Below are 25,531 nucleotides of genomic sequence, written 5' to 3' on the forward strand. Positions count from 1 at the left end.
GAAATAAAAACTAACCGCTACACTAGACTTTCCACACTTTCACCTCATTCGATTATGATTCGACATGAAAGGTACTCATCACTGGGTTTGGTTTTGGGGAGACGCAAATGGGTGTCTACAACATGATCATATGATTTGTACAACTATCATGGTTTTAGTATGAATGTAATTTATTTTTTTAAAATTCAATTATATATAATATATTACGCGTAAGTACCGTACCTGAAGTTGGAATAATGTATGAATTGAACATAAAGTGTTCACACGTAAGGACCTGAAGTTCCTTAAATTAATGAAGGGTCATTTGTACGTGATTTGAAAATGTTCAGTGATTTTATAGACACAATGTCAAGAGAAAAATATACAAAATCTTTTTTATTAGTTCTAATATTTTCGTTTGGGTGCACATTTAAGATATTGAACTCAATCTATATATATGAATGTTGAAAAATAAATTAATTTACTCATTCCCAGAAGTGAATAAGAATTATTATGATTAAAAGGTACATATTTACATGATGATTATCATTCATGTAAAGTTCATAATAATTACAAACATGAGTACATAATATTCATGTGAAATAAAATTAATCTAATCATGACATTGTGAAAAGATTAATTAATTAGTTGAATAATGTATTCTTAATGCTCATACTTTTGAGAATTTTCAATTTAAAGATTCATGTAATTGGGCAAGAGGAAATGAATAACTTTGCTTTGTTTGATACATGCAATGCAAAAGAATTTGTGGCTTAAAAGGAGCAAGGGATTTAAAGATTATTGGACTATTTTTACACCCCCATATGCAAAGATTGGGGGGAGACATCCATTGTTTTTATGTAATTCTTGCACATGAATAATTAAATATGTTGATGGTTGGTTTGATACATACACTAGCATAAATATCAATAATTTATTTAATAGAGGTGGCCACATGATAATCAAATATTTAGAATGATACCATCCCGAAGATGGATATGAATAAATGTTATTACCTATATACTAGCTATAAATGTACATATTAAGTTGATATCCTAAAAGGACAACATCAGTTGCTATTGAAAATAGCACACCTGAATGTGGTAATTCAAAGGGTTACAAAGATAAGAATCCTTGGGAGAAAAAAAAATAAAAATAAAAATAAATAATTGACAATGACAAATTTGAGAAAGTGACACATTTTGATGGATCTCATAAAGAGATTATTTCTAGTATATTAAAGTATATTATGATTATATATAAAGTAATCTAGAAGAGAATAAAATGTTGTCAAACAAGATTAGCTATCAAGATTACAATCAATGCTCCAGTAGAATATGAATATTATTTAATTGTCTTGCCAATTGTAGAAAGAAACACATTGGTGTACGTATATCACATCATACTCATTGCCATGCATAAAGTATCTATAATAAGGTGATCACCAGTATTATAAAACTGACCGGAATATAAATACTAAAGGAAAAATGATTGGATGTGATAATTAAAAAAAATTAGGTCATTCAGGGTTTAATAAATTCTCGTCATGGAAACCTGAAGTTTCATTTGATATGAAAGAAATAGTGTGTTGATGCTCTCTCATGTTAAATATATGAAATAATTGAATGGCAAGACATAACATTGAGATTGAGCTATATTTTAATTATGATTTTTAATAGTTTGTGTTAAAAGAAAAGTTCATTTGATAATATAATTGGTGACTAGAAGTTCACTAGAATAAATTATATGTTAACAAATATTACGTGACCAGAAGCTCACCAAGTATAAATTATATGTGGAATTTTTAAGTGACTAGTATCATACTATCAATGTTTCTAGCTAGTGATCTCGAAGATCACCACCTAGTGCAATAATTATAGGAAATTTAATGTTTATATAGCAATTCTCTTGATTGGGGTTATTGTATGTCAGCACATAAGAAAGACAATAAGAAAATAGACAACTGCACAATTCTTAATCTCCCTATATATCAATATTGATTTCTAGAAGAGAACAAAAATTCATTATTCTTCAGAAGAGATCGAAATTTGTTGAATATATATAATTATCCTATGAGATGAAATTTGTTGCACACGAAATTATACTTTAAGTTGGTGAAGAATTATCCCAATATTTGAGATATTTTACCAACTTATGGAGAAGAATTGAAGTAAGTTGGCAAAATTATAAAATTATAATCAGTTGATCCCTCTAATGATACTTTATAAAGTTACATGCCAACTTATTATAGCGATAAAGATATTATGTGCATACATTAAGATAGATTTTGCCAAGTTTTCTTTAATTCACTACACCTAAAGTGTAGATTATATTATATGATCGGTTCCGATATAAATATGTAGTATATGGCAAGATAGTGCAGTTGATACTTTTACAGTATAATTATAGTATATTAATAGCTGAGACATACACTTGATAGGTGGTATAGATATCTGAATTATTATACTGGATGACCTAATATGTAAGAAAAGTTATAATGGTACCAATGAGAAATGTATTCAGATATCATTGTCAAAATAGCATGCAAATTAAAATTGTATATTGAGGAATTATATGATACCGGTATATGATGGAACCGATAAATAATATGCATATGCAGAGAGAATGGACTTGTGAATAGGGGGTCAGAAATATATGTCTATTTTGATGTCGACATGAAACTAAGATAATAACCAAAAGCTTATCATGGACAAAAAGTCCAACGAAATATGAATTCTAATGATCAAAAGCTTATCATGGACTATTAGTCCAATTAGAAAATGGATTTATGAAATCCACGATGTACTGTGTTTGAATTTTTTTTTTTATTCTTTAATTTTATTTATGTGCATGTTTGAGTTTTAGATTTATGCATTTTTCCTTGTATGTGTAGGATGTAGTATGATGCATTATTCATCACATATATATTTTTTGTTTTATATTTTATCATGAATTCTACATTTTATATTACATGCATTAGTTCTATACAACAATTGTGTTATATGTGAATATTTGTGGTATGACAAGTTTATAATTATGATGAAGGCTTACAAGAAGAAATTTATAATTCGATGGACTTATAATTGTGATGAAAGTTTATATGATGACGATCCAATAGCATATTATGAATCATGCATGAAAAGTTTCCGAAGAACGTACTTACCATACAATGTACTCAAATATCTAGCTCTTCCAATTTTGTATTCTGAAAAATGACAATGTTGATATTGTTTTCAAACTCATTGAGAGTATTGTTGGCTAAGTTATTGAGATATCAACCTAAAGTTTAACCATGTGAGAAATAATCGATTTTGTATTCATTGGAGAACTCTCATATACAATGCAAAATGTCTAAAGAAGAGTAGTAATGAGATATACTACAACAAGAATAATCTTCTTATAGTCCAGAAGAACCATGAGTAAAGTACATAGTAATTGCTATGTTATATTATCACTAATTCATATAAGATTAGATGATGACATCAAGATATCACGAGTTGCCATAAATTATTATCAATATTTGAGTTAATAGCTACTTTTACGACCTCCAGAAGCAGGCATAATTTTGATGATAAGGCAACTTGAAAAAAAAATGTCATATACAAGTATGATAGTGGTAAACGCAACGACATAGGTTTGTTCTCAGAAATATGGAGAAATGAAGATGCATCACAGTGGATTTGAAAATTCAAGTTTGATCGGGGAGGATCAAATATCAAAGAATGTTATTCAGCTACAAGTGTGAATTTACTAAGACATTGGATTCATTACATTGGAAGTTCTCAATTTATCATTCATCAGGGGGAGAAAATACGCGCTGCACTCTTTTTCCCTTAACCATGGTTTTGTCCCACATAGGGTTTTCCTGGTAAGGTTTTTTAATGAGGCAACATGTCAAGGCGTATTACGAAAATGATGTACTCTTTTTCCTTCACTAAGGTTTTTCCTAGTAAGGTTTTAATGAGGCACAATCCTCAATAATGAACATCCAAGGGGGAGTGTTATGAAATAGAGTTATGTATGTCCATTATGTCTTTGTAACTTCCTAGTTTTATTAGTTTCCTTTATAACCCCCTTTTGTCTTTACTTCTTTAATCCTTCACATAATGGTGACTTTACACTCTATTTGAGAGGTTAATACTTACTACTCACATGTATATGTATATATATGTGTATGGGCATGACCTAATGGAGAAGATATATGACAATGAAGATTACTCTCTACATCCTCTTTATTCTTACTTTAATTTCATGTACTACCTCCGTTATAAGTTATGTGCAACGATTTGACATAAAATAGAGAGGAAAAATGTCTAATCGTTGCACATAACCTGTAACAGAGGTAGTATTTTATTACAGGAAGTACTTAATTTTAAAAAAAGATAGGATTTAAGAATTTTATTGTTAAAGATGTTCTTATTTCTATGATTTCAATTTCCAAATATGCCTCAAAGCCTTAACAAAAATGACTTCCCAATTATAGCTCAAACTTAAGTTATAGTTCCGCCAATCCAACCAAGAGCCATTGTTCCATACCAAGTACTTTTTTTGTTTTTGTTTTTACTGTTATTATTAATAAATATGCTGTTATTGTTGATTTTATACAGCAAGATTATAGATGAAGAAAGAGGGAAAGAGGAAAGAGCATATTTTTTTATCAAATTGTAATTGTAATTATTAATTTTATACTGTTATTATTGATTTTTATACTGTTTTCGTCTCTTGGTATGGACCATACCTGGTAGTGGCCCATCACGCCTTCCACATTGATTTCCAAGAAGATTGGTAGAGGAATGCAACATTAGGAAGAATAACTACAATAACATCATTAAAATACCAACTTTCCTAATATACCTATCCCTCTTGTGTCAATTCCAATTACTAATTCCAATTCTTAAGACCAAAGGCCAAAGCTAAAAATTCTCTCTACCTATGATAATATCTTTCCAACTTTATGAGTGAAACTTTCATATTACAGTTAAAAAAAAAAAGAAGGCTGATCTATCAAAGTGTTTCTCATTAAACTTCAATTCTCCACCCAACCCCCTCATATGTACCCTGAAAACTTACCTTGTAATTGATCAAATCCAACTGATAACACATCCACTCCTATAAAGGGATCTTCGAGCATATATTAAATTTATAAACAAAATTTCTTTACAACTGTGCATATATCGACTGCAAATAGATAAATCAGATATGTATTACAGCAGCCCCAAAAATTTAACACTTTCCTAAGGAGGGCTTCCTTGTATTTCGGCACTAACACTAATGCTAACTCATCTTTGGGAGGAGGATGAACTATGAATGATACATGCTGAGCAGGATCAGATAACAGTCCATACGTCATTGGGCGATACAGTGCAAAGAGTAAAAATCAAATGTGACTGAGATACATGTTTATATACAAGGAAACAAAGGGCCCATCCTCAGTATTTGCAACTTGGAATTATATTGCACATCAAGGAGTCCCTCAATCCTTTGCACAAAAGCCAGATTATCTGGACCAAAAATTTCTGCCTAAACTGAACAATAGAGAAGAAATTTATTATTATAAATTATACAACAGCAAAATGAAAACATGTTAACAATTTGAGCTATGCCAACACTTACAGCCGTTGCCAATTAGCTATACTACAATGCTCATCTTGGTCGCCAATAGCCAGGAGCTGCAACAAGAGTCTTTTAATCACCCGAACATAGGAAACTAAGAAATAGCAAAATCAAAGCAGGACCAAACACTCAAGTGAAAAATGAAGACATGGCACAAACCTCTTGCAGCCACTGGTATACTACCATCACAAGGCGGTCCACCAGACATGTGATTTCCATGGTGCATTGGACGAGGAGGAAATCCCCACCCATGGTTAGGTGGTCTCATTGGTTCACATGGACCTGAAAATGTTGGACACAAGTTAGGAATCTGGAAATGCATAGATCCCAAAAACAATATTATAGTGTCTTCAAAACACCAATAAATCGTAGATTATTAAATTTCAAGGTACTTGGCTGTCTTACTGGGGTATGGAGGTCTAGAATATCCCCAGCTGTCTGTCAACTCATGTCTCGGCTGCCTAACATCGTGGTCTCCATAAAATTGGCCACCATCTACATTTTGAGCAAAGCGGGACCGGTCATAGTAGGGTGGGGGTGCAATCTCCCTTTGTGGCCGGACTTGTTGATCTGGCTGAAGGTAAGAAAATTGATTGGATGAGGATGGATATGGTGGCCTGGCATTATAAGCTTTACCGTACAAATTCCCATCCATCGGTTGAAGATTATTCCCTGGTGCCACATGATTATGCATTACAGGATAGGAATTGTAAGAGCAGCTAGTTGATGTAGGCATCTGCATTGGATGGTGCATTCCGGAAACCGGAGGTCGTGCTGACATTGCTTCTTGCATATTCTGCAACCAAAGAGATACAGGCATCAAATTATAAATCAATAACTAATGACAATAATACATCCATAGAGAAACTTGAAATAAGAGAATAAAATAGATCACTCCAAAGGGTAAGTCAATAAGAAGGTTTTCGAGTGCAAAAGGATCCTAAATCTCAGAACCTCATAACCCCAATCACTATAAATCACAAAAGACTGTATTGTAAGGGTCTGCATAATATACACTCTATCATCCCATTCCCACCCAAACTACACACACAAGACACAATAAACAATATATGATATACGTAGTATAACTTTTAAGGGAAAAAACCTAATACAAAAATAAAGAAAAGAAAAGAAAATTTCAAAAAAAAAAAAAAAAAAAAAATTAAGAGATGAGGGGATGTACACAACCGACCCACCATCAGGTAATAAAAGGAGCACAAAAGGGAGGGGGTAAAATAAAACATCTTAAATTGCATATATAGTTTTAAACTTACATTTCTACCAACATGAAGCTGTGAATCAACATCCATATGAGGCACATTAGAGACATTAGGAGCAAGTGGTGGCGGTGGTGGTGGCGGGGGTGGCGGCGGTGGTGGCAGAGGTGGGAGTGGGGGTGGGGATGAAGGTAAAGGAGGTGCTCGAGGAGGAACATCATGAGGTAATGGTGGAACAAATGAGGTAAATTGCTCTTTACAATTGTGTGCATCAAGAGAAGTAGCAGTAGCAGTAGAAGTAGCAGTGGCAGCAGAAGCAGTTGGATCCATTTTAATATCACTTGAGGGCGCCACATCCTCCATTTCAAGCTCGCCATCAACATCCTCTAAGATATGTCTGTGCTTCACGGTTGCAGTCGCAGGAGTCTTTTCCTGCGGCTGCGGCTCTTGATATTTAGAATCATGCTCAGGAGTTACAGCCTCAAAACTCCCTCCATCAGAATCACTCCCATAATCTTCTTCCTTAAGCATACGGGGCATGCAAAATCCAGGAAGCTGAAAACTTGAATTGCTGAAAAAGATGGGGAAAAAAACCATTTAATATCTTTACCATTCAGCACATTGCAGCTAAAAGATAAATTAAACACTAAAAATTTATCACTAGCAACATTAACCAAAGTTTTCAAGGGACCAATGCTGCTAGAATTCAAAATTTGTCCAGATAATTACTGAGTCCAATGGTGAAATATTTTGTTAGAGATCATGCCTTATTCCCCTTTTCTTCCTTTCATCATATATTATCGCATATTTAACAAATTAATAGGACATCCCCCTTCATTCCCCTCAAAAAAAAATTATGAGGATCAACATGGAAACTATCATCAATGAACCAAAGTGAGCACATAAAATTAAGAATCATCACTAAAAAAGGCTTCAAATTACCCTTCAACCATAATCTGGTTCCATTTGGTGCCTCTACAATACCCAAAGGACTCCATGCACTCTAACATTAGGATAGCAATATAGAAGGGAAAGGAAGTAAAGAGAGGAAGGGAAATAACTCTCCTGCGCTTTGTCCCTCTGCAGCTAAAGGATCCAAACTAAATGCAATACGACTATTTACCAAAATTGTCAAGGGACCAACTCAGCTAAAGTTCAATATTTGGCCAGATAAATAGCCAATTAAGTAAAATTCCATTAAAAATCATGCCATTAGTCCACTTATCTTCCTTCCATCAAGAAAACAAAACCGCAAATTTAACAAATTGAAGGCAACCGCTATAAATTAACCATTCAATGAAAGGAGAAAATATTAGGTAGTGCAATATAATTCAGTTAGTGTCTCGAGGTTAATAAGTTAGTTGGAGTAATATTAGATGCATGGAAATATTTTAAATACTGAACGAATGTTTTAATTTAGCTTAATTAAGCTAAATTGGAAGAAGATCCATCTATCACATGTGAATTATCATTTACTTGGCTGTAATTTCCAAATTATAATCAATCAAACTCCTCCTCCTTGCTTTATTCTTGCATTTAAAATTTAGTTAGTAGCACAACAAACCATATTGGGATCAGCTTATACACTGTTAGCAATCACCATTATTGTTTCTATCAACTGGTTTCATTTTGTGCTATAATACAGATGAAGCCATATATCTAAGAGATAACTACTTCCCTTACTCAGATAAAGAATTAATTAAACAAAACTACATCCTGTGAGCATCTTTCACATTGTAAATTTGTAATCCAATGCAAGCTCTGCTTAGCAAAGGCATTTAGTGGTTTGGGCCTTTCAGCATAAAGACCAAAGCTATTTATATGTTTTTAGTAGTACACGTGTAATATACTTTTGAAAGTGGCAGTTTGCATTAGACCCTATAAAATATACTTCTACTAAGATTTAAAGTCATATTTGTTATAGACTTATATTAATAAAAATCGTCAGATATCATAACATAGCAATCCCCCCGCCCTCCCCCCCCCTTATAGTCCTCATTTTTTTTCTTTGATTTCAACCATATTCATTATCTTTGACCCTCTATCCATTAAAGCTCTTTTCCCTAAATTCTAAAGGTTGGGACTCCCAACTTTAGTAAAATTAGTATAGCAAGTTAGAAACCTAGAATAAAGTTAAACTTCATATGTTTCCCAATACATGCAGCATGTTGACTTCCACATATGTCAATGCACAAATTTCATTATAAATTTTAATATAATACAATGAAGCTAATAAAACAACATTATGGATAATTTGAATAGTAAAACCTTGTTAGAATTTAATTGACAGAAAATATGAACTCATCAAGTTTCAAAATTAGATTTTCTCTATTTCGCATTAATAAAATATGTGAGGCAATAAATGGGTCCCACAACTCCTACCGTATACTACAAAATGAGGTATTTTCTTAAAGCCCAGACTCACCCCATCGCTAAGTTATGCCTTGAGCCTAATACCATTAAGACGCAACTTTTTAGCAAAAACCAATCTAGATGTTTTGGACTCCAAGCTTTGCAAAAATACAATATTAAATGCTATTTCTTGAAGAGTAGGTTTCAAAGGAGGTGAGAAGCAAGAGGGAATTGAGGAAATTAAAAAAAAAAAAAAAAAAAAAAAAAAAAAACACACACACACACACACACACACACAGAGACACACACATAAATACAAAAAAAGCAAGCGCCTCACACTTGAGGTGATGAAGCCAACATCTCATAGCATGAAACTAATATATGTAACAATTAGATAAGAAAACTAACCACAATTTCATCAGAGCTCTTAATTTCAACACAAAACCAGCAGAAGCAACAACAAAAAATTAAATAAATAAATAAGCTTGTGAATTATGTAACCATATTTGACTCCAACATGCATGCAAGTCATCCAATATTTACAATATACTTCCTCTGTTTCCTAATATTTGCAAACAAACATCTCAGTAGGCATTTTGAGAAAGATTTTTAAAGGGTAAACAAACATACTTCCTACATTCTTTTTTACTTGACCCGCTTTGACTTTTACACTATTCACCAACCCACCTTTGACCGTCTTTTGTGAATTATAGGTAAAGAAAAACATATTCATGTAAGATTTTGTTAGAATCGTCTAAATAAGTACTATATCACAACATATAACTTTTATAATTTTTACTTATAGAGTATTAAAATTATTGATGGTTAAACTTGTGCATTAGCAAGCGTGATAAAAGAAACAGGTCAAGTAAAAAAGAACAGAGGAAGTATTAGTTAGTCTATATAACTACAACACTGGTAAGAGAGTGTATTGGATTTAAAAAGTTAAAAGCAACGTAATTTAATTGTCCATTAACCTTCTCCAATCTAATGACTTGGTGTGGAAGGAGTTAGCAAGGATATGAAACATATGGATTTGCACGAGAATGAGGTATTTGATCATATGGGATGGAGGAGGAAGATTTTTATGAATGACAATACGGAATAATAACTTTTAGTTCATGTAGTCGACCGCAATTATGGGATTAAGGCTTTTGATTGATTGATTAACCTTTTACAATCTCTTTGTTAAAATGTGTTAAATAGAACTTGGTTGCAAGTATTCTGAAACGAAAGAAGTATAAAGAGGTTGGGTGCAACTCTTTAAATACATAAATAAACAAAAGCTTACCATATCAGTATGAGATTCTTCAAATTTGTGAACATTCAACAATAATGTGAACAATTTACAATAGTCATTGAAAAATGACTACCATAACATTTAAAATTAGACATTTGTGATTTAATTATTGAACTGTTTTACATGTTAAATTAATTAGAATTCATTTTCCTTATTTTAGATATTCAATTAAATTTTTGAAAATTGATAAAATTCTAAATAGAGATGAGAGAAGGGAAAGAATGACTAATAAAAGTTGTATTAAATCCATTAAAAAACATATTACATAACAACATATATATAGTGCAAAATAACTAAGCTAGATCCCATGATCATTGATCATGCTAACATTAACCCAATAAATTAATCCACTACTATTATGACTCCACTAACATTAAGAGTTAACTAACCACTAAGGCACTAATAATTTAAAGGAAATATTCCAACAAAAATAAATTATTCTAATTTGCAATTTTTATTTCAAATTAATTTATGAAATTCAGTTATAATTATTAAAAAATATAATTAAAAATCAGAAAAATAAAATATTTTTTTAATAGTAAATAATTAAATTGATTTTTAATTAATAAATCAACATTTAAAAATAATTGAAAATTCATTAAATCTTAACCGTTAATGTTTAAAAATTTTGGATGACAGTTTTCAAACGACAACCATGAAATCATTCTCAAATCTGACGCTTTTACAAACTCCCAAAAAATTGGATCCTTTGTCAAAAAAAGAAAGGTGCATTCGTGGCAATTGATGAATAGAAACTAAAAATTTGGAAGAGTAGATGGAATTCGAGGTTCTCATGTAAAGGTGGCTGAAAACCACAAGTGTTAATCTAGGAGAGCAAGCCTCCCAACGACAACCAGCCACCAGTGAACAAATCTGTTTATTCCAATTAAGTATCGCTATTGTTGCTAATTATAATTTTTAAGAAAGAAAAAAAATATAATGTTATGTGAAAATGTGCAATCCCTGAAGACTCGCTACTATGCCAAGTCATACAAGGCCTTGAGGATGTAAAAGTCTGTATGCTTTTAAAAGCATTTAAGCCACCTCTAGCTATTATCTACGAGAATATTTTATCCCTCTTACTGTTTCAACAGTCTCAGAGCTTCAGAAGCAATTTTAGGACCTCCACAATTTATTACTTTCTCCCTAAGCTATTCCAAGAGTTTCAAGAATGGTAAAATGCACAATTGGAACATTTATGTGCAACTTAGCCAGTGAACAGCATTCCATTGACGACCTAGAATTATAGTCCCACTGAATATCGGGATTCTTCAAGACTTTTAGGTATAACTTAGACCATTATTACATTCCAATATAAATACAGTCTTTTTAGTTTTTATGGGTGTTGCAACTTGCAAGTATTGTTGAAACATTCATTAAAAGAATATATTGCAAGTATAGAGAAACAGAGGAAATATGTTATATTAATATAAATAATCTTATCATACATAAGTTGTAAATGGAAGTTGTACTATCTTTTTACACAATGCATACACAATTTAAACAGGTTTTTGGCAACTCGTTCTTATCTAGAGAAAAATTGACTATGAAAAGAAAAAATGGAGAACTTATTCAACTAAGAAAATTAATCACATGTACAGATGTGGACAGAGAGTAGAATGTTACCTCCCATACTCATCTACCAGCATGCCTTCCATGTCTCGTAAAGGATCATCAAATGATCTCTCTGTCCTTGACATGCGACGAGAATAGCCACCAGTAGAAGAGGAACAATTAAGTGAGTCAAGCTCCCGTATATGTTGACAGATAATGGATTCTGGGAGGATCCTTCTTTCTAGCCAAAGCCGTAAGACCTGAAACAGAAGATAGATGTCAAGATTGACCATGCTTATGATAGTATTACAATTGCAGATAACCAGAACTGAACTCAACATAAGCTGGGTAAAAAATTGTTGTTGTTAAACTTGCCTTCAAGCATTGCCTACGATTTTCTCTCCCAGCTTGACCAGGTGGAGCAGCAGCTGACAACATGCGTGCAAGGTTTTCTTTGACAGCAGATATATATGTACCACCAACTTCACCTGGACACAGAAATTTTAATTCACAAAGCCAAAAAAAAAACCCACAACAAGGCATTGCAAGCAATCATGCTACATTTAATTATGGAAACAAGCAAAAGTACTTGCATGACAGTAATAGTGATAAAAATATACCTTTCAAAGCTCGAGAGCATTGAGCAATAGAATCCACAAGGAAGAATAGATCTACTCGCCGGCGCATGCTTGACTCTTTCTCCAAATAGAGAGCAAGAAGATCTACCACCTACTCAAACTCTTAGTCAACACTGTAATACCTCTAAAAACTACAAATATAGATAAAATTTATAAAACTCCATCCATCAAAAAGTGATAATCTAAAATTCACAATTTATTGTCCTCAAAAACAGTGCCATTAGTTTATAACTATTAAAAAAAATCCAACTCTTCATACATGTATAAATTAACTGACTGAACCTTTGAGACAATATGGCTATCACTTAACCCATCATGACATTGTTACAGCAGAATCAACATTTATGATGTTCGGCTATTGAGCTAAATGTGGGACCAGATTTCAACAAAAGCAGAATGTAAATGTACTGAATACTGAGTATATTATACATTATTTTAAACGAAAGCAACCTTCTATCATACACCTGTGCCTCTGAGCTTGGACTTCCGGTTTGAAAATTAAAAAATATTTTCTAGACAACTATATACATGTAAACCCCCATACAGAAATAAATAAGAAAAGAAATAGCAAGAAAACTTCAACCATATGCAGCTAACAAGTTCACAAAGATCATTAAAATAAAATATTTGAGAGTTGATCATACCTCAACAGCACTGCCAAATTTTACACAATCAACTGCGATTCGAGTTGCCTTGCCTATGCTCTCTTTAGTTCTAGTCAAAATCCCAAGTGAAAATTCAAGCGAAGCAAGAGTAGCTTTTACTTCTGCTAGATTAGTTCTTTCCCCTGACTTAACCTGAAGACACATATCAGCATCTAAAACTTTACTTTCAGAAGCATCTGCAGCTAGCCTGGCAAGAGGTAACTTGGCATCAATGGCTTCACCCTCCCTACGCAGAGAATGATAACTGTTATCTGAGGCAGCTATAAGGTTGTTTAAATGAGAAACATGCTTCTGCTTTTCTACTTCAGCGGGAAGGGTAATTGTAGTTTTACTATCATCATTTAAATCATTTGACCGGCCACCAGATACTGCATCATGACATATTTGTTGTGAAGCATTCAATGGCGGTGATGAAGAGGCATCCATTCTTACATCTGTTGTACTTTCAACTTCGTTCAGAGTTTCACATCTGAGATTACAAGCCAAAGTAGCATACAATTAATGAGATAAACCAGCCCCAGAGATGCAAAACTTAAAGAAAATAAAATGAGCAACAAATGAGGAAAAAGTGATCAGCAAAATTACTTACAAACTAACAGCTTCAGTCATTTTGGTCATTACAACCTTCAAATTTTCATTTGTTGCAAAATTTTCAGCCTTTCCATTACAGAGACCTACAGTAGTACCATTACTGCATCCAACATTTGTATCTTTATCTTCCCCTAATTCAGAGTTTACTTCCTTTCCAGATTGCAGCTTATTCTCAGGCTTGTTACATTCTGTCCCACATTCATCCATTTCTTCTTCCCCTACCTTACTTAAGACCTCCAAGTGAGGCTGAGTTAGTACAGTAGACAGTGATTCTGACAGCCCTGACTCAGGAACACTGCTTAAAAAGGCTTGTGAAGCCTCTGGGAGGATATCGTCAGACACAATAGTGATCTCTGTCCCACTGGGATCTTTATTTTCTAAACAAACAGTCACTTCCTTAGAATTATCTTTGGATTCAGTCTTTTCAGAGTCCGAAATCCTGTGAGGTGAATCCAACATAGACACGTCTTGAAATGACGTGGTTATTACTTCATAACTGGTTGGATCAGAAATGTTAGAAGGTCCAGCACAATCATCATGGAAAGTATTATTACAGTTCAAGGAATCGTGATGTGATTCCAGGTCATTGCCTGCTTCGTCACTCTCATGCATATCAGAGTTAATCTCAGCAAGAGGGAAATGAGACACTTCGGTTTCAACTGGTGTTTGACTCTCTTCAGCAGCATTAGCTGACATGGCTTCTAAGGCTCGATGAAGGCGCTTAGATGGAGGTAAGGCAGCTTCACCATCAAAGACACAGCCAAACGGGAGATTTGTCTTAGTCTTCAAAAGCTGAGGCTTATCTTCAGGAATGTGGATACAATTATTCACCGGTGAAAATGCTACCGGCTCATTTACAACACAGGAGTCAATTTCCTTTTGAGTCTGTGACTTATCCTCTGCAACCTTTAGAACATTATCCACAGGCGACGACACAATTAGTTCATTCACAGTTAACAAATCCTTAGGTGGACTGATATCATCATAATCCATGGAAGTACTTTTAGGCAGATGGATATCATCACAGTTCAAGGAAGTACTTGTAGGCGGATGGCTATCATCACAGCTCAAGGAAGTGCTTGCTACCTTACAAGCACTAACTGGAACAGACCCTAAGGATTTTTCTTCAGCCTTCACAAGAAAATCAAGCTGCTGATGCTCTTCAGCTAGCATTTTTCCCATTCGAACTCTAGCGCGCTTTACTAGGGGTAAGTGTTCATCACTTTCATCCTTGTGATGATTTTCAATCAATTTTCCACACAAGGATGGCAACGCCATATTATCTTTTAGGACCCGTAACTCATTACTAACTTCATGATCAGATCTTGAAGTAGATTCTAGAACATCATTTTGAATTCGTTTTCTTCCTGAGTTCCTTTTTTTTCTCACAACAACAGTCTTTGCATGAAAATCAAGCCTTCTGCTCAATTCAAGACCTCTTTCAAAACCTTCACTGAAAAAATCTAATTGTTCACGTTTATGGTCAGATTCAATGGCACTACCATCATTATTACTAAGGTTCTCAGAGTCAGCCATAGCAATTTCAGATCCATTATCTTCAACGGTTCCATTGGAATTACAGATGGGTGAATCCTCAACACTGGGAACATTCAGATCAGGTGATCTTTTACTCCTCTTGGCTCTTCTCAATGGACCATCTAAAAATCCATTTAAACCAATATCATCCAAAAGATTACTATCACAACATTTCAAATCACCATTCTGTAGACCACGCGAATGAAATCTCAGGGAACTTCTGGACCTTTGAACAGACACTTTCTTTTTGTTAGCAGACCGTTGAGGCTGACTGCTTCTAGACTTTTTTCTCAAAGTATAAGTATTAGGCATGGAAAAGCTGGGTCCAGCAGCATTATTATCCTGTTCTTCTGATGCCACAGTTTGCTGCGTTGATTCTACTTCTGTAAGCGCTCCAACATCTTCCAAAGCAGTACCTGGTTCATCTTTTGGTCTACAAGAATTAGGTGATTTCACAGTGGAATTATGTGTTGCATCAGGAACTCTTGCATTAGATGCATTAAGATCATCAGTTACAGCATTTTCAGCAGAAGCACCGCCAGACCTCAGCCGATCATTCTGATTATTTTCCTTTAACTTCTCATAACAATCAACAATCTCCTGCACAGCTCGAACAAAATCAGCACCTCTTCCTTGGCGCTTTCCCAGAAGAAATTCTTTCTTCTCTTCTGTGAATTCTTCCACATCAGCAGGGTTGCAGAAGGCTCTGCATTTAAGGAAGAAGATCACCACAATTACAATTCTAAAATGCATTCTATACACAATCAAACTAAATTAAACGCAGCTGTTCAAATATGAACTCACCAAAACAAGGTCAATACAAAGAGCATACAACTTGCCCTCATGTCAAGACCAGTGTTACCTAACAAGTGTCCCCCTCCCCTCCCCATGAACTGCATAGTGAGAACACGTGTACTGGTATGGTAAAACAGACTAATGTAACATAATTAGGCAGTAAATTGCGCTCTGCATACCCGTTCTGTTTTAAAGTGGACCAAAACTTGTCATAATATACAAAAGGCTGGAAACAACACTTACAAAAACACACATATTTGTTTCCCAAAAAATTTATCACTTCTACAAGCTTCCATACTCTCGTTTGTGTTTGGTATTCTTTCTTTTTTAAACTAAAGCTATCCAGCATTCCCAAAATGTATGCATAGATTTGACGCTTACAAAAAAATACCCAAATCAAATTAATTTATTATTAGCCTTAGAGTAGAAAGGTTCAGAAAAAAGAATTAGTTATCCGCTCACATCAACAATTTTTCCCACAGCTCAACATGTAACATCGTAATACTCAAAACTATAGAGTATATAGAATATAAATAAATGAAAGATAAATTTAGATATAGTATGTCAGATTTTGGGATATTCCAAAAAGGAATAACTAGCTTGGAGGATGTATACCGCCTATTGTAAAATAAACAAAGAAATAGACAAAAGAGAGTAAAGAAGGCTCTCAAGAGTAGCTTGTAATCACCAAATAATGCTATAATTGTACAAAATATTTCAAAAAGGGTTTTAGTGCATTTCCAACAATTTTAATAATGAGATCATTTGATCAACATCCTTGATACTCTTGTGAAAAGATTTTAAGAAAAAACAAAGCTTCAATATTTAAAATAAAAACCATCTTTGTTCTGAATAAAATCAAAACTGGAAAAAAAAATAATGATAAATTAAACAAAGAAATAGACAAAAGAGAGTAAAGAAGGCTTTCAAGAGTAGCTTGTAATCACCAAATAATGCTATAATTGTACAAAATATTTCAAAAAGGGTTTTAGTGCATTTCCAACAATTTTAATAATGAGATCATTTGATCAACATCCTTGATACTCTTGTGAAAAGATTTTAAGAAAAAACAAAGCTTCAATATTTAAAATAAAAACCATCTTTGTTCTGAATAAAATCAAAACTGGAAAAAAAAATAATGATAAATAACAAAGGGCTTGTTTGGCATCAGTTTTAGTTTTCAGTTTCCTGTTTTTTTGAAAACCAACAACAGGAAACAAGAAAAAGGAGTTTCCACTTTTCTATTGTCAGTTTTCATAATTATCATAATTTTAATAAGTTTATATAATTTTTGATTCATTATGGGACTCATATCATATACTTTTAGAGAACAAAAAACCAAAAAACAGAAAACCACAACAATGCCAAACGAACCCTAAATTATCAACGCCCACCTCTCCAGCCACATACATGCTTAAATTAAGCTCCTTGCTTTGAGCATCTATATTCCTACCTGACTACCTTAAATCTCTGGAAAAATTCATGCAAGATCAATTAGCTTGAATAAAAGATTTCTGTTGTCACTATCACTCTTAATTGTATGTCATCACGGCATTATTAATAATGTCAGCCTTTCCTTCCAGCATCAGATATACCAGCTTAGTATCCTTTCATTAATCTCACTTTTACTAATCTTCTAAAACAAAGGAGCAATTTCAATTGAAGGCCAGAAAACTATTACGTCAACATTTAATTTGCAATTTTTCAAACACGCAAATTGGATTATCATCACAAGTAGAAAGAAGATTGCAGATTACAAATCATCTTAGGTGCTAACATAAAGACAATTTGCCATCTCCGCAGCAATCACGTAACTCATATAGCATCTCTAAATAGAAGGCTATAAAGGGAGGATGTCAGGAACAAGATATTATAAAATATGGTAAAGAGACAACTTAAAAAGGAAGAAGTTCAAGATGCCTAATAAGGAGAGGGAAAAAGGGCATCTACAAGAGGATGAAAAAAGTATACACATAAGGATATGCATCACATGAATTTACTTCTTAGCTAAAAATATGGTTTTGTGGTTGTCAAACTACATAGATTTTGGATATGATTAAAACAATAATAGTGGATCGTGTTAGGTTTATCTAATCAGTATATTCAAACGAACAACATTTAATTGTTAAAACCAATGCATATATGCAGATATATATGATCAAAGGTACAAAGGTGTACATTGGATACTGTTAGGAAGACAATATTACAGATTTCATTTAGACAACAAAGCTAATAAGTTTTGTTTGGACCATATATGGGAAACTGTATTACTTTAATCATAATTTGATAATATGATACAAGGGGGTAGCCTGTTTAAAGCCTCTCCGTAAAGAGGTTACATCCTGTGAGCAAGTTTTATATTTATTCTGGCACAATTCTAGAAGCTCCTCTACGTGAATAGAAACACACATGTCTAGCATGAGTGATGGAGAATTAGTACATGGTGTGATACACTTATTTAACTCATCGTAAATAGATGTTCAAATAAGGGTTGATAATTTACAATAGCTTAAATTAGAATAGGCTCTAATAGGAGTTAATAAGTTCAAATTCAGGGAAAACAAGTTTTACTAAGGGTGTCTAAGGGCTACCAAGTTCAATTTACAATTAAATAAGTTCTAATAAGTTTAGGTAAGCACAAATTAGTTCTAATATGTAAAATCAAGTAATTAAAACACATCCTAAGGGCCTGTTGTGATTACTGATGAACTGAGATGAAAACTTATTGGAGCTGAGCTAAACTGAATTGATTACTTTATGAGAGAAGGAAATTAAGAATTGAACTGAACTTATTGGAGTTGAGTTGACTGAAAATAAGCTAAAGAGAACGAGTCCTAACATGCCTAAAATACCTTATCAAACAAGGCTAACAAATATTCTTTTTGGAAAAATAAAGGTAAAACAGTATATACTTCCTCTATTTCTTCTTAGTTCACATTTCTTTAGTCACATTTGTCAATGCACATATTCAATCGTTAATATCTTTAATTATCGATAAATAAAAATTATAAAAAGTTATATTTTGAAAATATACATTGTGACGAATCTAACAAGATCCCACTTGACAACATTTTTCTTCACACATAAATCACAAAACATGAAAAGTATGTGAATAGTGCTAAAGTCAAAACGTGTCAACTAATAACTAAAAAACAACGGAGGTAGTATAATATTATGAAACTTACTCAAGTTAAAATGAATTTTTCATATATGCAAGAATTGCTTTAATCACTTTGGAGCATGGGCGGATACACAAAATGCATTGAGGGTATGCATGTGCATAGCCTAGATAGAGAATTAATTTAAATCGCAAAGTTCATTAATTCAACAAGGCAGGTAATTCACAATTTAGATTAAGCAAAGTGCCATGTTTAACTTGCGCAATTGCTATATTTACTAACATTATCAATTTTGTATCATTGTGGCACTTAGCACCTAATGGGCTATTGGAGCATCTCATATTAAATTATTAATGGATTATAAATCATAATAGTACTCGTTGTTGTTTTCTTTATATGTTTTTTAGATATACTAATACTTGTAAATTCTTAAAACCTTTATTAAGATTGAAATTTTTTATTTTTTTATATCAATCAAGTAAAAAAATAATGTAATTATAGTGATTTAATCTTAAATCTTTTTTTGCAAGATCATGTCAAAAATATATACTTCATACAAAACAATCTTAAATCTTAGTCGTAAATTAATTGATAAATAATTATTTTTCAAAAAAAAAATAATAAATAATTGAGAAAGAAAATATGGCTCATCAACCGATGCGTATATATCAATTTTTATTGTGTGTTATTGACTTATAGTGCATACCGTGTATAAGAATCCTGGATACGCCACTACTTTGGAGCATCCTTGGCATCAAAACAAAAGCAACTTATAAAGTCCCAGTTCATATTTGAGGTGCTAAGAAAAGAGGGGTGGTAGTCGCGCGGTTACTAAAATCAAATGGGGAAGTTGGCCTTCATCCGTAAAGGAAAAAAAAAACATAAACAAAACCTCTTTAATCTAGTGTTGAGGATTGTTCTATCCTCTCAGCAACACCCATTTATTTCTCCAATTGTTCAGCATCCAGTAAATTAGGGTTTTCTAATATTTAGGATTTTTTAATTGGGGTTTAAATTGAAGTATTTTCATTAAATTAACATGGGGCTATTGCTTGAATTATACTTTTAACACTGGATAAGATTTAATTTAAAAACTAAAAAAATGGTCTTTATAAGATTTTTAGATCCAAATATCAATTTTTCGCGCTATTTAACATAAAGCGACTAAGGCGTTCAGTTATGCGCCTTGGATGAGGTGCACGCCTTCTATAGGTGCTTGCATCTGAATTGGTTAAATCTCCTGCGCCATGCGCCTTTTTAGAACTAAGATTGGATGTTCATAAGTCACTAAGACATTTTGCAAAACATATCAACTTTCATACCCCATGAAAGATAGGAGTAACCCACTAACTTTGTATCTGCATACAAGAATGTTGATGAAACGACGACAATTCGAATAACATGTTCTACACGTGCAATTATACCAAATAGATTGGACTTAATTACAAAAATTTGTTAAGATAAGAGCTTGGCTCTAAAAATTCTAATGACAGTGACATGTAAGCATTGTAAAACATACTCACTTTATCCTAAATTACACACAACAAACTTAACAAGCGATGATGTGGTGAGTTTGGATGGAAAGAACTTGACCATGAGTGAAAGGTTTTAAGTATCTTAGGTCAGTCATACAGGAAAAATGGTGACATTGATCACGACATGACCTACAAGATTAAGTCGGGGTAGCCTAAATGGAGAACGGCCGCAGAAGTGTTTGTGTGTTATGTGACTGAAGCATTCTCTTGTAGTTTAAGGGGAAATTCTAGTGTTGCTCAATGTTACAAAATGTTGGGCTTCTAAGAAGGAGCACATTAAAAAGATGAAGGTTACGGAAATGCGCGTGTCAAGTTGGTGTTAAGTTGGATGTGCGGGAACACAGTAAGAGAAAAAAGATAGAATCAGGAATGAGGTTATTCACCAGAAAGTGGGTGTGGCAAGGCATTACTGACAAATTAAGGGGAAATCACCTGCGTTGGTTTGGGCATATAAGACGGAGACCCAAGGGTGCATCGGTACGAAGAGTAGAACTATGGAAGGGTTAAACAAGGGAGAGGGAGACCGGAAATTACTTGGTTAGAAGGAGTTAGGAAGGATAGAAAGTATTTGGATTTGCATGAGGAAGAGGTATTTGAAAATAAGGGATGGAGGAGAAAGATTTTTGTTGATGACTACAAAAATACTAACTTTTGGTTCTTGTAGCTAACCCCACTTATGGGATTAAGACTTTGATTGAATAATTTTGATTTTTTGCATTATTCACACACCATTTTGACCAATTTTATTTTGCTAGTATTGAAAGAAAATGTTACCATGTAAGATGTTGGGTTTGTTTTAAATGTATATTGTCCAAATATTAAACATTTATAATTTTTACTAACACACAATTAAAGATATTAGTGTGTCTAACCAAAATATTGAAAGTAGATACAACAAAAAAAAAAAAAATTTAAAAATCTTAAAAAGATATCTTAGTTGACCTAATTTAAATTAGGCAAGTTAAATATGTCAAGATTTAGTTTGAAGACTTTCATGAGATTTTAGAGCTTAAACAAGACTATCCAAGTTGAATTGAATTGTTAAAGAAGGCCATTTACACATAAAGGTGTGTAAACAACAAAAATTCAGCATTTTAGTATGGAAAATGGTGCCAAAAGTAAAAGTTTTAACATCTATCAAACAAGCTATAACACATGCTATATAAATCTTAGCACACAACATGCACTACCATGGTCAGGAAGTGACTATTTATGTTTAGTCCTTTATTTTAATTTATTATATTATTTTTTAATATGATCCTAAGAATTAAAGGCTCATTACGAATTGTTTTTTTAAAAATTTTACAAAAATAATAAAATACAAATGCCTCCCTTTAAGGCTTGCTTCGAATTATAAGAACCTTTATATGATGTCCAAATTATTAGCCTCTAGCTTTAAATGTGCTTTCTCTATAAGCAATTGTGATTCTTCTTTCTAATCCTTGCTTAAAAAAAATTTAAAAAAAAAAAAAAAAGAGCTTAACTCTTTCTACTTGGTTAAAGCTATTTCATTTAATATAAATACATAACTCACACAAACACCTAAACATATCACCTAAAGTGTAAATTGCATGATATTGATGACTCAAAAACCCATGATTAAAGCCTATTGTGCATCAACTAACAACCAAACAAACAAGCCCCAATCATGGTGGAGATTTCTTCAATAGACAAGTGAAAAGTCAAAAAAAAAATCATAAAAAATACATTCAAGATACTAAGTGTCAATAATAAAATACACCAAAGCATTTTAGTCTAACAAATTCAAATTCACATCCCAAACATTTAAACATCAAACAAATACTCACATTTGCTTTGTTCCAAAGAAATAAACAAGTACTTTCTTCCAATCACGAGAATAACCCCATTTCTCTGGCTCACTTACCTAGCACCAAAAGGTAAAATTCAAGTGTTAGTGATCAATAGGTCACACTACCAGAATTATACAGCCCAAGGCAGCTTAAATAAACAAGAAAAATGAGGCAAAAGGGGATTTATTATGAAAATAATGAGTACAGCATGCCAAAGCTCAAAATTTTAACACTATGCAAGCATTAATTCCATAATTCAACATTAAAAGGAAATAGTCTTTTTAAGCTTCCAAGCTTTCCTCATGTACCTTTGGGCAATAAACATCTCCCAATGCCCTCACGTGTTATAAATTATGCTTTCTTTCCATATAGAACAAAATATAACCTCCACAACCCTAACAAAGTCAACATTTCTCTTCAGATTTGATACAACCACCAAAACATCCTCATTTATGGTAATATGATTGTTACATATCACACAAATATAACAAATCAACAAAATAATCCTATTTATTGTGAATAGTTGCTTCCATCATGAAATCACTATAGAAAAATATTACGTGTAAACAGTGGTAAACAGTGGTAATATATAACCTAAATACAAGTATCCATGACAAGTATATCCAACATAACATCTCTATAGAAACAGCATTACATATTTACATGTATTTGGTAGTATATACACATCTATCAATACATTCAATAGCCATGATCAACAAAACAACTAAATTCACATTTTTGTTTCACTTTAATCAATCCATCACATCGCCCCCAAATTATTCCGTTTAAAAATAACAATGCAGCACCTAAAACCTAGCGAATAAATGAAGGAAATCTTACACATGTTAAATGATCAGGTTTTAAACTTTCTATATTTGTGAAAAGAATTATTTACAAACCTAAACTCTTATGGGATGGTAGCCAACAAGATAAATTTTGGAATACAAGATTTGCATACCAACTATTGAATCCAACCAAAAAAAGTGTCATACCCAAGAAATACTTAAGCCATGAAACGATATTGGTGGATAGCCTATTCACAGGTACTAACCAGGATGCTTCTCTCTCAACAAAAGTCTAATTTCAATTGAAATTGTGTAGATAAAGGCATAAGCAATAACATCCATGAACCAACACTCTCTACAAATCTAAAGGATCACATCAAAACATTTCAAAACAGCAAAGAGACCGAGTGAAACATCAAATTAAGCAAAAAAAGAATAAAAACCTTGCTTCCTCGTACACCTTAAACTATTTTTATTAATTGAAATCCTATATGTTCGCTAATGAAGAAAGTTTCCCCTTTTGATTACTTCTACAAGTAAAAATGAACCTCCATTGATCAACCATCATGATCTGACAAGAAACCGAAACCCTACGAGTTCCATATAAGTGTATGATTTCACTTAAACCACAACCAACATCATTGCACAATAATACACAAGAAATCAGAGGGTAAAGCAAACTTCTCTGCACCTAAACTGGAACATACAATCAAAAAATTAAGAAGCAACAACAACCCACATAAACTTAAATCACCCACAAGATCCAATAATTAAACTAATAAGCTAAAATCCCTGAATTTCACAGAAAATAACATCAAACCCAGAAATTAAAAATTCAAAATTCGAAGCAAAACCACTAATTACCATGATTTATAACTACCCATAAACCCCAATAGAAGATCAAAGCAGAAAAACATACCGTAGCCGGCCAAGCCGGAAAACCTTTGACCTTAGCAAGAACAAGATCGCCGACATTCCACTGCCGGCGAGCCGCGGCAGCAGCAGCAGCCTTACTAGCGCCCTTCCTTCGACTCGGCGCCATAGAAAAACCAACTCTCCCCGATCAAAAACCCAAAATTTATTTCAAAAATTCAAAACCCCACTCTCAATTGACAAAAAAGAAAAAGGAAAAAAGGGGTATAGAAGCAAGAAAACTCTCTATGTCATGCCAAATTAAAAATCAAATTAGGGAAGAAAAGAAAAAATCGAAGAATAATTCGAAAAGTGATGCGGCCACTCGCTGCTTTGGCGAAGAAGCGAGTAGCAGGAACACAGTCGCTAGAAACACCAGAAGCCGATGAAGTCGGGAAATTCCGAGGCATTGAAAGTTGTAAAAGCCCTAGAAAAATTGGAAAGGAAATTTGGGGAAATTGAATTGGGAAATTCAAAATCGAATTTGAAAATTGAAAGTGAAATTGAAATTGAAGAAAAGGGGAGGAGAGAGAAAAGGGAGTGACTGCGGTTGCAGATAACCCTAAACAACAACACAGAAGAGAAGAGAGGAGGGGAAGAGAGAGAAAGTGAAAACAATTAGAGAAAGGGAAATTGAGGGGGAGTTAATTTTGGGGATGGTTTGCTAACGTGCGCCGCTCTGAGATTTTTTTTTTAATTTCCCCTTTTGGGGGATGGGGAAGGAAATGCTCATGGAGGTTAAGAAGGTAAAGTTACTAGAGTTTGGACTTACTATAGTGTGTGTTGGGGTATTTAAAATGAAGTAAGGCTCAAAACAAATCTGCTCTGCTTAATTTTTAAATAATAAGTAATAGTAACAACAATAATAATACTTAATATTGTATTGATGATAATAATTTATTATTTTGAATAATTATTAATATTTAAAAATAATTTTAATAATAATTAATATTCATTAATCATAATTATTAATAATAATATTTAATAATTCAAACTATTAAGAATTAATATTTAATAATATTATTAATTAATAATTTCTAATAATTATAACAATTCTTTCAAAAAAAATAAATAATTATAACAATTTCTTTTATAAACATTTGATATTAGAATCACAATGTGTAGAAAC

At 32.9% G+C, this 25,531-nt stretch overlaps 1 protein-coding gene across 2 annotated transcripts; it reads right to left on the reverse strand.

Annotated features, from left to right (window-relative positions):
* Window positions 1–5,091: 5,091 nt before the first annotated feature.
* LOC145624003 (protein HUA2-LIKE 2-like) lies at window positions 5,092–25,196 on the reverse strand. 2 transcript variants are annotated; one of them, XM_081676928.1, is made up of 12 exons: window positions 24,410–25,196; window positions 22,703–22,779; window positions 13,908–16,151; window positions 13,298–13,787; window positions 12,636–12,744; window positions 12,391–12,503; window positions 12,088–12,275; window positions 6,867–7,380; window positions 5,998–6,388; window positions 5,752–5,874; window positions 5,593–5,648; window positions 5,092–5,499 (listed from the first exon to the last, which is right to left on the reverse strand). In XM_081676928.1, exons 1-11 carry the CDS (start codon window positions 24,530–24,532, stop codon window positions 5,623–5,625), a joined length of 4,398 nt encoding a protein of 1,465 aa, XP_081533054.1. In that variant the 5' UTR covers window positions 24,533–25,196; the 3' UTR covers window positions 5,092–5,499; window positions 5,593–5,622. The 2 variants fall into 2 exon arrangements, with proteins under 2 accessions (XP_081533054.1, XP_081533052.1); XM_081676926.1 differs by having other exon boundaries at window positions 5,092–5,504.
* Between the last annotated feature and the right edge of the window lie 335 nt (window positions 25,197–25,531).

This window comes from Chenopodium album, chromosome 3 (assembly GCF_948465745.1).
Source record: "Chenopodium album chromosome 3, dcCheAlbu1.1, whole genome shotgun sequence".
NCBI lineage: Eukaryota > Viridiplantae > Streptophyta > Magnoliopsida > Caryophyllales > Amaranthaceae > Chenopodium > Chenopodium album.

What these genes read in the sequence shown, in the direction of transcription:
- LOC145624003 (XM_081676928.1), bottom strand. Translation starts at nt 24,532, where the DNA reads ATGGCGCCGAGTCGAAGGAAGGGCGCTAGTAAGGCTGCTGCTGCTGCC. An exon ending in CTGGTAGATGAGTATGGGAG is followed by an intron (nt 7,381 to 12,087) that starts GTAACATTCTAC and finishes CATCTTTTTCAG; the next exon opens with CAATTCAAGTTTTCAGCTTC. An exon ending in TATACCAGTGGCTGCAAGAG is followed by an intron (nt 5,649 to 5,751) that starts GTTTGTGCCATG and finishes CTCTTGTTGCAG; the next exon opens with CTCCTGGCTATTGGCGACCA.